This window comes from Natator depressus, chromosome 2 (assembly GCF_965152275.1).
Source record: "Natator depressus isolate rNatDep1 chromosome 2, rNatDep2.hap1, whole genome shotgun sequence".
Classification (NCBI taxonomy): Eukaryota; Metazoa; Chordata; order Testudines; family Cheloniidae; genus Natator; species Natator depressus.
The window spans coordinates 41,006,038-41,019,103 of record NC_134235.1 but is presented as its reverse complement, the minus strand read 5'-3'; the positions used below and the strand labels follow the sequence as shown (position 1 = coordinate 41,019,103).

The 13,066-nt window shown below is 43.3% G+C and overlaps 1 protein-coding gene across 3 annotated transcripts in view; it reads left to right on the top strand.

Annotated features, from left to right (window-relative positions):
- The window catches only part of PTDSS1 (phosphatidylserine synthase 1), a 55,159-nt gene that overhangs the window by 2,179 nt on the left and 39,914 nt on the right, over positions 1-13,066 (top strand). For 2 of the 3 annotated variants that reach the window (XM_074944065.1, XM_074944066.1), the window contains exons 2-3: positions 3,386-3,477; positions 7,963-8,007. In XM_074944065.1, the coding sequence (XP_074800166.1) occupies positions 3,386-3,477; positions 7,963-8,007 (137 nt within the window). Of the gene's footprint in view, positions 1-3,385; positions 3,478-4,579; positions 4,917-7,962; positions 8,008-13,066 lie in introns of those variants that run through there. The other variant, XM_074944064.1, reaches the window with a different exon arrangement.

The following is a 13,066-nucleotide window of genomic DNA, read 5'->3' as shown; positions in this document are numbered from 1 at the left end:
TCCCCTGCTGAGCCCCAACCACCTTCACCTGGACCCCCTGCAGAGTCCCATTGCCCCTGTACCCATAACCCCCCAATAAGCCCCTGTTCGTCCAGATCCCCCCCCCCCCCCGATTGCCCCACACAAAACCCTATCCCCACACACTAAGGCCCTTCACCCTTGGATCCTGCTTGCCCCCAACTGGTGTGCCTGGTATGGAGGGGCAGGGCCACAGGGTGTTTCTGGGCAGGCCCGGCCTTTGCACCTGACCCTGACATAGTGCAGCCTCTCCGCTGAGTCCATGTGCTGGGATGTGCAGGGCTTTAGAGTGATCTCCCACCTCCATGCAGCCAGTGGCCTGTGTTCCCCACTGCCATGCTGGAGCCTCCACATTTATTTATCAACAAATAAAATTTGCAGAATTTTAAAATGTTGTTTGCAGAATTTTTATTTTTTTGGCACAGAATTCCCTCAAGAGTACATTTTCTTATTATTGTTTGTTGTGACAGTCATTTTGTTTCCCTGTGCCTGCACCTTCCTCTCAGGATTCCCAGCAACACCTCTTCCGAACAAACACCATAGTGTCTCTTCTAGCTCAGAAGCAGTAACCAAGCTGTGGTTTTTTCTTTCCTGCCTCTGGCAGGGGGACAGGATAAGCATTCTTTTTAAAAGTGTAACTGTATTAATCCCAAAATGAACTAACTAAAGCAGTAACTTCTGGCTTTCTTAATCAAGGCTTTGACTATCTAGTAGGCAGTAAGTAAAGAGGATGTACAGAGAGAAAGATGTTAAAGATTAATCACAATACTCAGGATCTTAGAAACGTGGGGTAGGGAGGTAGAATCTGATCTGTTCATGTAGTGACCAAAAAAGAAAACAAAATGCTTTATAAGGCTCAGAAATCTTTATCTGTACAAAGCCAAATGTATTTGCTGCTACGTTAGGCTTAACTTAAGTGACTTAGTCAACCCTTCTCTAATATATGTGGCTAGGTTGCACTGAATTATGCAGCAATTTTACTTGATTATTAAATCATTCAGTAGCTTTCATTTTTATGGAAAACGTTCTACCAGACATTACTAAGTGAAAATAATGAATGTACACTGTTATGTGAATTTGTAGCAGAGGACTACCTCCTCTGTATGCTGAGACATTGTGAATCTGTGGGTCGGCTGTACTAAGATAGGGCAACAGCTCTGATCAAGGCGGAACTCCTGGAGGAGCACAGGGAGCCCAGTGCTAGGGCAGAATTCCTGTTTTTTAGCTAGTCATGGAATGACTCTAAGACATGCATGGGTGGCGCTATAACCAGGAAACTGACACTAGTAAATCTCGATAGAACAGGGGGAAGATTAGAGAAAGGTCACTGGCATGATGCACTTTAGAGAGACAAGGTGAATGAGGTAATATCTTTTATTGAACCAACTTCTGTTGGTGAGAGCTTTACTCATATGTAGGACCCTGCCAAATTCATGGTCCATTTTGATCAATTTCAGGGCCAGAGGGTTTTAAAATTGGTCAGTTTCACATTTTCAGATATTTACATCTGAAATTTCGGGGTGTTGTAACCATATGGTTCCTGAGCCAAAAGGGGTTGGTGGGGGGGGTCGCGGGATTGCCACCCTCAGTTCTGTGCTGCCTTCTGTGAAGGCAGCAGCTGCGGAGCTTCCTGCAGCCGGGGGAGATTCCCGGAGGTCGAGGTGGGTCTGATCTCCCCTGGGCTGCTGGGAGTCTGCAGAGCTGGTACGGCCATGAGCTTCCTGCAGCCAGGGGAGGTACCCAGACATGGGTCTGATCTCCCGCTGAGAGCAGCTGTTCAGGGGAAGAGGAAGTTCTGTCCCACCCCACCCCACCCCAGCAGCTGAAGCCTGGTGAACAGTAGGAGCCCCGAGCTGGGGCGCCCCAGCCCTGCCCCTCCAATAGCTAGATTTCATGGGGGAGATCTGATTTCACAGTCTGTGACGTGTTTTTCACGGCCATTAATTTGGTAGGTTCCTATTCATGTGTAGTTTGGGGGCTTCACATGGCAGCAGCCTTCCCATGGCAGACCTGACCTAGCCAGGGCTTAGAAGCTTCCCAGGTAGAAAAGGCTGCTGTGGCATTCCACTGTAGTGTAATGTATTCTTCTTCTTCTTTATTTGTATTACCATAGTACTTAGGAGCCATTGTCATAGACCAGGACCCTAATATGCTAAGAGCTGTACAAACACAAAACAAAAAAACCTGTTCCTGTCCCAAAGAGCTTACAATCTAAGTAGGAGATTATGCAGCACTTTGGAAGAGGGGAAAATTATATGTCCCACATTCAGAGCCGCCCCTTGGGTAGGGCGAATCGGGGCAACTGCTCCGGGCCCCAAGCTTTAGAGGGCCCCGCAGGCCAGTACGATTGGCTGGTGCGGTCAGTCCCAGAAGAGACGAATCTTGTCACTTCCACCCCAGGCCCCACCCACCCCCTAGGGATGGCCCTGCCCACATTTATAATCATGCATCTGAGGCTAAATGTTATTGCAAACTCTAAAATACAGTACCATTTCCTCACTGATCCCATCCTGGCAATTATTGTGGGGCAAATTATACTGCTGCAGATTCATTTTTGAACCATCCTGAAATAAGATACCCTTATTTCACCATGCACAGCTTAATCCATTGTAAAACTAGAAAGAAAATTTGACGCTAAAAGGAAAGGAAGAAATAATGGAATATATTACTGTGCATTGTATATTGGTACCTAGATACGTTCATGATGAGTACATAAAAATATTTAGTTATAAGCAATAAGATTTTAATGTTCATAGTAATAATTAAGATGTGCTATATCAACTATGCTTGTATTTGCGTTATTAATAATTGATGGTTACACTTACTGATTTTGTTATTTAAGGCTCCTAGAACTGACTGAAGAAGAGAGAACTTATTTGCAAAAGCCAGATCTATTCTGAAATGGGTGGATCTCCCATGTAAACTAGGTGGTACTCTTAGCTATCTGAGAAGGAAAAACAGCTAAATCAGGCTTGCCAGGATTTCTTGTCAAGATAGTCACACTCGATGCTTAGGTCTATCCTTTGGCTATAATATAACAACAACCTTTCTCCAAAAAAAAGAGGAATAATTTAAGCCTTGTTATTTTTACTTTGCAGTCAGTTCTGACAATGGCTAGAAGCTCTACTCCTGGCCTGTGTATATTGATTTTATGTTTAGCTTTGTTCTTGTATAAATGGATGTGCAAGGGTGTCGGGTGAAACCATTCAGTGCAGTTACTAAGTTAGCATCTCTTATTGATTGTGAACCATCATTGATTTTCAGTGCTTATTTCCAAATGTATTTCATTAACCTGGCATCTAGAGTGCCTTTTCTCATTGTCCTCAAAAAAGTCATGTTACTAACTTGATGATGTCTGTCTTTTCAGGAATGATTCTATCCCAGAAGATAATATTTGGAAGGGTATCCTCTCTGTGGTTTTCTTCTTTCTAATCGTTAGTGTTCTGGCTTTTCCAAATGGTAAGTATATTGATGCTTTACCTTTATTTCACATGCATATTTCTTTTCACTTGTTGCCATTTACTTTCTGAGATGGAAAGGATTGCTTGCTTACTTCTTCAAGTGATTACTCATGTCCATGCCATGTTAGGTGAGTGTGCTCACCACATGCACCGGTGCCAGAAGTTTTTCCTCGGTGGTATCCATTGGGGTACCCTGGTGCCCTCTGGAGTGGCGCTTATTTGCGCTAGTATAAGCCCCCCACCGCTCTCAGTTCCTTCTTACTGCCAGTGTCTGTGCTGGAACGCTCCCCTTGTTGTAGCATGCGGTTTCTATTCAGTGGTTCTTTGAACTTTTATGTAAATTGTTATTAGTTAGTAATTAGTTTACCGTTCTTAATAGCTAGTAGACTTTAGCAAATAGTCCCCTGAGGGACTTAGCCCAGGAACAGGGCATGCCCCATTCCGCGGGCTTTAAGCCTTGCGATCGTTTTAAGGAGCCCATGCCAATCAGCAATCCATACCTAAGCTGTTTGAAGTGTCTGGGTGAGTCCCATATCCATGAAAAGTGCTGCACTTGTAAGGGATTCAAGCCCTGAACCAAGAGGGAGAGAGACATTAGACTTTGCGCGCTCCTCATATCAACCAGAATATCTTCCTTCCAGTGTTCTATCTGAAACTTCACAAGACAATGAGGAGAGATGCCTGCATACTCTAGATGTCAGGTGCACCATAGCTTTCTATTTGGAGTGCAACAATCTCTTCTGCAGATTGACTCAACTCTTTGTTGTGACTGCTGACAGAAGGAAGAGCCTTCCAGTGTCCTCTCAAAGGATTTCAAACTGGATCACCACTGCTTTCACATCTGTTACGAGTTAGCACGGGCAGTGCCTCCACCGATAGTGAAGACTTACTCCACTAGGGCTCAGGTATCTTTGGCTGCCTTCCTGGCGCATGTCCCTATCCAGGATATCTGCAGGGCTGCAATGTGGTCTTCAGTACACATTTTCACCACTCATTACGCCATCACCCAGCAAGCCAGAGATGATGCTGGATTTGGCAGAGCTGTAAAGCAATCAACACGTCCATGAACTCTTCCCCGCCTCTGATGGTACTGCTTGGGAGTCACCTAACATGGAATGGACATGAGCAATCACTTGAAGAAGAAAAAATGGTTACTAACCTTTCGTAACTGTTGTTCTTCAAGATGCGTTGCTCATGTCCATTCCATGACCCACTCTCCTTCCCCACTGTCGGAGTTCCAGCAAGAAGGAACTGAGGGAGGATGGAAGGTGGCCCCTTATCCCAGCGCATATGTGTGCCACTCCAGAGGGTGCCAGATTTGGTCCCCTACCGATACCACTGAAGAAAAACTTCCCATACCAATGCATGTGGTGAGCATATTCACCGAACATGGAATGGACATGAGCAACACATCTCGAAGAACAACAGTTACAAAAGGTTAGTAACTTTTTTTTTTTTTAAATTAAGATAGATTTTATTCACTGTCTTTACATGGCATTAAATTAAGCAACCGTATAAATGAGTTGTAATAGCACTGAACTGAAATACCAACAAAATACAGGCTATTTATCTTTTGCATGGTCTCGCTAGAGAGCCATAGTCCCTTGAAAATGGAAATGTCAGCTTTTTCAGCATATTTGGGGATTAAATCTCTTAATAATAATAATATCTGGTTCTTCTACAGTGCTCTACATCAGTAAATCTCAAAGCAGGAGGTCAGTATCATTATCCACACTTTATAGATGGGAAAACTGAGGCTCCGAGAGGGGAAGTGGCTTGCTGAAGGTCATATAAGAGGCTAGTGGCAGAGCCAGGACTAGAACCAAAATCTGACCTTTATTGTTATGGATGTACAACAGTAGAGTTGCTGTACTTCATCTCCACCCCCTAAGAAAATGAAACTTGAAAGAATTTTTCAATGATTGTGAGCGGGGTGTGAAGTAAATCAAAATATTTTTATTGCCATGTTCTACTAATGATGCGAGTTGAAAAGAATAACGCTTTGGTTACACTGGAGACTCTTCAAGAGAAGAGTTATCCTGTTTTGAGTTACATATATTGTGATCTTTGTTTCCTGCTGTAGACTGGTTATGACTATACATTTGTTGGTCAGTTTTGCTTCCCCCCATTTCAGATATTGCCTCTGTTCAACAGTAGATGAACAATGGTTTCTATCAGGACAGATTTGCAGCTTTAAAGGGGAACATTTTGAAAGGACTCTCTAGAGCTTTGTCTTACGATGCTATCTAGCTCCTCCTAGAACTTCATTAATGAGTAGTTTTCATAACACGCTCACCAAAATGATGAATTGGATAGAGAGAAGGAAAATGCAGGAATTTTGTGCCAATACCTTTAGCTTTCATATTTTCAATAGACTCCTAAACCTCCCATTGCGGTTTCTGGCATGACACTATATTCATATACTTCCCAGCACCTATGGAATAAAATTTTTAGTTTTTCATAGCATGTAGTTTTTCTGTTGACATGCACACTTGACAATTAAGAGTTTTATGTGCAAGAAACTGAATTCCTGTTTATATTACCATATCAAAATTGCCATGAAAGTTTTATTTTGGAGTGCACATTGGCGCAATATGAATTAGTGCATTCTAGATTAGGCTGTTATGGCACGAAAGAGAGCTTGTGTAAACTCCTGATGATCAGCTCTGTCTTCAGCAGCAAATGATTCTTCGATCTTGAAGGATCACAGGAGAGTATCTGAGGGGGCACAGGGGATAAATTAGAGATCATGCCGCCTCTCATCAGATGTAAATGCCTGCCAAAATCCAGTTTCATAAATTTCAAGGCAAAAAGAGACTACTGTGAACATCTGGTCTGACTTCCTGTATAATACATCCCATAGAACTTCCCCATAATAATTCCTTTTGAACTAGCACATATATATTTTAAGTTGTTGATGTGAGTTTCCTGATGGGAGTTATAGACTTAATGTATTTATTGAAATATTATGGATGGAACTAAGTATTTTTAAATATGCTTAGATAACAGAAAGATTAGGGTGCTAGGAAGGTGGAGATGAAATGACTGTTAACTTTATTAAATCTCTTAGAAAACTTGGATTCATGGGCCATAATTGGTTTTGGATAGATTTTTCCAAAATCTTTGTGGAGCTAATAAATAACTCCTTACAAATTCAGGGATTACTCAGAGAAATCATAATTTCAAAATAACTTCTCCAAATGAACATCAACCACTATCATGCTGTTGACAAAAGAAGGCAAGGGTTTAACCCAGTGTGCCTGTCCCATAGCTACATTCTATAAAATCTCATCAAGGTAATCACTCATGTCCCTACCCCCATAAATGAATTATGTATCACGTGCAGACCAAACTGATTTCCTATGGGGAAGAACAAATTTGGATATGCGAAGAAGGTTACATAATATAATTGCCCAAACCACAAGATCGGCATGTGACTGTCATTCACTTATGAGTTTAGAAAAAACCCTTGCGGGGTGAAATAGGGATAGCTATTTGCAGATGGGGTTCAAAGATCAAATCATAATGTGTGTTGAAGACCTATATTTTCAGTCTCTTCCTGCAGTCTAGAAGAATGGATTATATTTAGAAACTTTTCAGCGCCACCAGATAAAGGTGGCCCTTATCTCCACTTCTCTTTTTGCTCTAGTTTGGCGTTTTAATTTAATAAAGGAAGTCAATCTAATCTCCGGCAAAATAAATAAATCTAAAACAGAAGCCGTAATAAGAGGATATTCGTCCTCAGGAATCCAGGCTCTTGAGACCTTTAAAGAAATCTTGATATATCTTGAAGTTAAGCCCTTTTGAGCTAGGTATTTAATCAGGATTTGTGTTTGATCTTAATGGTGTCTCTAAAGGTATCAATTTCAATTTTGTAGCCAGAAGAGCTTGTTTTTTCACACACATCCAACCTCTGTGTGTAAGATGCCTGATATTCTTTGTGATATCTGATATTAAGTCTGTTAGAAGTTTTAGGTGGCCTGCCTGGTAATGTTTTTGGGAGTCAGTGCCCCCAGTTTCATTGCTAACCTGCAGAAACTTGTACTTGATTACTTTTTCATTCCCAAAATGAAACATGCCCACAACTGTAAAAAGCCACAAAACAGATGTAATCTAAAAAACAGATCAAGAGATCAGCCTGTTAAAAATACCAGCAGCTGACACCTCAGCACACATACATCCAAAATATATGCCATCTTCTTACCACCATGGAAAGAATGCCAATGAAAAGTAATTGCATATTTCTTCCATGTCCAAGTAATGATCAAAAAACCTTCAAATCCTAGAATCAATTACTAATGAACTTGTTTTATTTAAAGCTCTAAGCCAAACTTTCAAGTATATTGTAAAGCTTGAAGGAAAACCAATCTTTGCTTGTTAACTTTTGCTGATATCCCCCTGAACCAAGTCTTAGAAATAATATGCTGTAGTTTTAATCTTTGTAATCAATTCACTGTCATCTAGCAAATATTTCTCTCCGCAGGGCCTTTTACTCGCCCACATCCAGCGATATGGCGGATGGTTTTTGGTAAGTTTTAAATTTTTATGTTTATCTTATTTAGTTTCATCAGAAAATGCTGGTTGGTTGAACCTGAGATTTTTCAAGAAAGCAAATTGGATTCAATTAACTTGCACCAAATCACATGCTTGGGCCCGTAGATCCAATGCTTGCATGATCCGCAGCTCCCGGAGAGCCCTGCCATGCCAGGGTTCATATATTCTAAGTCCTGAAGGGACCATTGTGATCATCTAGTCTGAGATTCCTGTATAATACAAGCTATAGAATTTTCCCAGGATAATTCCTAGAGCATATCTTTTAGAAAAACATCCAGTATCCAAGTTGTCAGTGATGGCGAATCCACCATGACCCTGGGTAAATTGTTGCAATGGTTAATTACCCTCACTGTTAGAAATTTACCCCTTGTTTCCAGTCTGAATTTGTCTAACTTCAACTTCCAGATGCTGGATCATGTTATGCCTTTCTTTGCTAGACTGAAGGGCCCATTATTAAATATTTGTTCCCCACATAGGTATGTACACACTGTAATTGAGTTATCCCTTAGCCATAAGCTAAAGAGATTGAGCTCCTTGAGTCTCTCATTATAAGGCATGTTTTCTAATTCTTTACTAATACTCATGGCTCTTCTCTGAATCCTCTCCAATGATCAACATTCTTCTGGAATTATGGGCACCAGAACTGGACACAGTATTCCAGCAGTGGTTGCACCAATGCCAAATACAGAGGTAAAATAACCTCTCTGCTCCGACTCAAGGTTATTCTTTTTATGCATCCCAGGATCACATTAGTTGTCTTGGCCACAGCATCACACTGGGAGCTCATGTTCAGTTCATTGTCTACTTTCACCCTCAAATCTTTTTTTTAGTCACTGCTTTCCTAGATAGAGTCCCCCATTCTGTAAGTATGGCCTACATTCTTTGTTCCAAAATTACACAATTACATTTAGCTGTATTAAAATGCATATTGTTTGCTTGCGCCCAGTTTATCAAGCAATCCAGATCACTCTGAATCAGTGACCTGTCCTCTTCATTGTTTACCACTCCCCCTATTTTTGTGTCGTCTGCCACCTTTGTCAGTGATGATTTTAAGTTTTCTTCCAGGTGATTTATAAAAGTGATAAATACCTTAGGGTGAAGAACCAGTCCCTGCAACACCATGCTGGAAACAGACCTGCTCAATGAGAATTCCGTGTTTACAGTTATGCTCTGAGATCTATCAGTTAGCAGGTTTTTAATCCATGTAATGTGTGCCATGTTAATTTTATATCTTTCTAGTTTCTTAATCAAAATGTTGCGTGGTACCAAATCAAATGCCTTAGAGAAGTCTAAGTATATTATGTCAACACTATTACCTTTATCAACCAAACTTGTAATCTCATTAAAAAAAAAAAGATACCAAGTTTTTGTTTGATAGGATCTGTTTTCCATAAACATTAATTATATTATCCTCCTTTAATTCTTTATTAATCGAGTCCCGTATCAGCCGCTCCATTATCTTGAAAGGGATTGAAGTCAGGCTGACAGGCCTATAATTACATGGGTCATGCCGTTTACCCTTTTAAAAATTGGCACAACCGTAGCTTTCTTCCAGTCTTTTGTAACTTCTCTCATGCTTCAAGACTTATTGAAAATCAACATTAATGGTTCAGCGAACAACTCAGCAGCTCTTTTAAAACTCTTGGATGCCAGTTATCTGAACCTGTTGATTTTAAAATGTCTAACTTTTGTTGCTTCTGTTTAACATCCTCTAGAGCAGGGGTGAGCAACCTATGGTATGCGTGCCAAAGACTGCATGCAAGCCAATTTTTAATGGCACGCTGCTGTCTGCCGGGGACAGCAACATGCAATTAAAAATCTGGCCCGGCCCGGCCCACTCTTCTCTGCCCGCCGCTCTCTCCTTGCAGGGCAGGCAAGCTTCCCCCTCCCCCCGCCTCTTCCCCTAGCGTGCAGGGTTCCTGCCCCTCGTTCTCTCCCTCTCTGCGGCCGATCAGCTGACGGCCCTTGCTACGGAGGGGGAGAGGAAAAAGCGGAGCCGCAGAGCGCTCTCTGCTCCGGGGACCTTGGGGAAGGGGGTGGAATCAGCATATCCCCTCCAGCCCCCTGCCATGAGCTGCTCAGGGCAGGGGGCTGGGAGCACCCGTACGACCCCAGCCATCTGCCTGACCCCTGCACCCCCTTCATGCCCCTCCAGCCCTCTGCCCTGACCCTGAACCCTCCCCACTCCCACCAGCCCTCTGCCCTCACCCCTGCAGCCCCCATAACCCTAGCCCTGACTCCGGCACCCCACACACATACCCAGACCGCCCTGCCCTGACTCCTCCACCCTCCTCTCACACCGCCAGCCCTGCCCTGACTCCTGCATCCCCCACACATACCCAGCCCCCCAACACCCGATGCAGTGACTCTTGCACCCCCCCACATCCACATCCCCACCCTCACTCTGAGCACCAAAGGGGAGCTCCTGCAAACACACACCCACATTCCCACCTGCACCCCTCGCACCAAATGGGAGCTGCCCAGGTAAGCTCTCCACACCCAAACCTCCTGCCCCAACCCTGAGCCCCCTCCCTCATTCTAGCTCCTGGCCAGACCCTGCATCCCAGCCCCCAGCCTGCTCCTTCACCCCCAGCCCTGTTCTCAGTTCACTCCCACACTCATCTCAGTGCAGAGAGAGGAAGAGAATGGGCCAGAACCAGGGAGAAAGTACGTACCTACTCTATGTGGACAGGGCCGGGACCCCAGACCGGCAGCGGGCTGAGCAGGGCCGGCAGCCGGGACCCTGGCTGGCAGGAGCCAGCGGATGGAACCCCAGACCGGCAGTAGGATGAGCCGCTCAGCCCACTGCTGGTCTGGGGTCCCGGCCGCTGGCCCCGCTCAGCCCACTGCCGGTCTGGGGTTCTGGCTGCCAGCTCCTTGCAGGGGTCCCTGCCAGCTCTCCGCTCAGCCTGCTGCCGGCCTAGGTGAACGGAACCTCAGGCTGGCAGCGAGCTGAGCGGGCTGGCGGTGTAAGATCAGCATTTTAATTTAATTTTAAATGAAGCTTCTTAAACATTTTGAAAACCTTGTTTACATACAACAATAGTTTAGTTATATAGTATATAAACTTATAGAGAGAAACCTTCTAAAAAAGTTAAAATGTAGTACTGGCACGCAAAACCTTAAATTAAAGTGAATAAATGAAGACTTGGCACACCACTTCTGAAAGGTTGCCGACCCCTGCTCTAGAGGTACTAGTGGAATGGAAAGAGTGTTATCACCATATGATGAGACTGTATCATCTGTTTTCCCCAAATACACAACAATATTTATTGAACACTTCTGCCTTTTTGCATTACTATTGATAAGTCTACCATTTCCATCTAGTAGTGGATGAATATTATTGTCAAGATTATTTTTATTCCTGATATATTTAAAAATATCATTATTGTCCTTAAGTGTACTGGCCATATATTTCTCCTTGTGTCCCTTTGCTTCCCTTATCAAGTTTCTACAGTTCCTAACTTCTGATTTATATTCATTACTATCAACTTCCCCTTCTTCCCCTTTGTGTTATGTTTATAGCTGCCTACACTTCCCCTCTAAACCAGGTCATTTTTTTTTAACCAGTACGGCCTTCTTCCTCAACTGTGGGTCAACAGCTTTTTGGGCATCTAGTAAGGTGTTCTTAAATGAATCCCAATTATGATTCACTCTTTTCTGATTAAATCCTTCCTCCCAGCTGATTTGGCTCATAATTGTTTTTAGCTTTGTGAAACTGGCCCTATTAAAGCACCAATATTACTGGTCTGGACTTTATTCTGCTTGAACATTATAAATGTGATCGAGTCATGATCACTCGTACCTAAGCTACTGTTAATTTCTACTTCTGTAGTCAGTTTCCCGTTATCTGTTAGGACAAGGTTTAATAAAGTATTCCCCCATGTTGGCCGCAACAGTTTTTTTTATAGAAAATTGTCATCCATAATGTTTAGAAATTCCAAGATGTTTTAGTATTGGCAGCATGAGATCTCCCACATATATCACTCAAATTGAAGTGCCACAGGATTATGTAGCTCGTGGAACAAGAAGAATCTCAGAGAAGATTGCTTGGACATTCTTCTTCAGCACATTTCTGAGTTCCCTGAAGTCATCTAATATCTGCAAAATATCCTTCAATGCAGTTCCATTAGTGCCGATGTGAACCATCACCATTGTCTCCTTGCCTGTCAACTTCAGAAACCTATTCAGTCTTAGTGACATCTCTTGTCTTGGCTCTGGGAAGGCAGCACACCATCCTATTGTCTGCTTGTCCCTTGCAGAATGTTCTTTCAATTCTTCTGAGGATTAAATCTCCAACAAGGATAGTCTGTCTTCCTTGGATGATTGGAGAACTCTTCACGGGCAAGCTTGATTTTCTTATATGTTAGGCCAAGCTGCTATCCACATGTGTGTCCCTTACATGTCTCCCTTCCCTTGGACCTGCTGGATCCTGAGAGGTGTCTTCCAAAGTTTCCACATTTAGGACCTGGCGTTGATTTGAAATTTCTAGCTGTATGGAATCCTTCCCAGTCCTCTTCTCTTTGGTGGCCACAGCCTGCCCATCCTCATCTGTCTCCAGCCATGTAGAATGCCACTGTGACCTCTTGCCTATGGTGGTTACAAATTGCCAGGCTTCCTCTCTGGCTTCCTCTCTCTCTGATTCCTTTGTGGCCAGCTCCATTCTTCTTTGAACCTGGGATACCAGTGTTTCCTGAACCTGGCTTTCTAGGAACTCCTCAGCTTTTCTGACTCTCAGTAATATCTCTACTTGCTTCTCCAATGCAAGAATCTTTAAGACAGAAGGGATTTCAAGCAGGAAAGAAAACATTGTACATCCATTGCAAGTCACCACCACTGTTCCATTGATGGCCATCTTGATATCACATGTGCTGAACCTAGAAGCCTTTTACATTGCTTCTCTCAACTCACTCCAAAACTTCCCTGCCTCTTTTCATAGATCTCCCTGTCATGGATCTGGAAGCCTGAAACCAATGGAGGCTCTCTGGGACTCCTGTGCTCCCTGCTGTGGAGCCAGGAGCCTGGGAGATCCA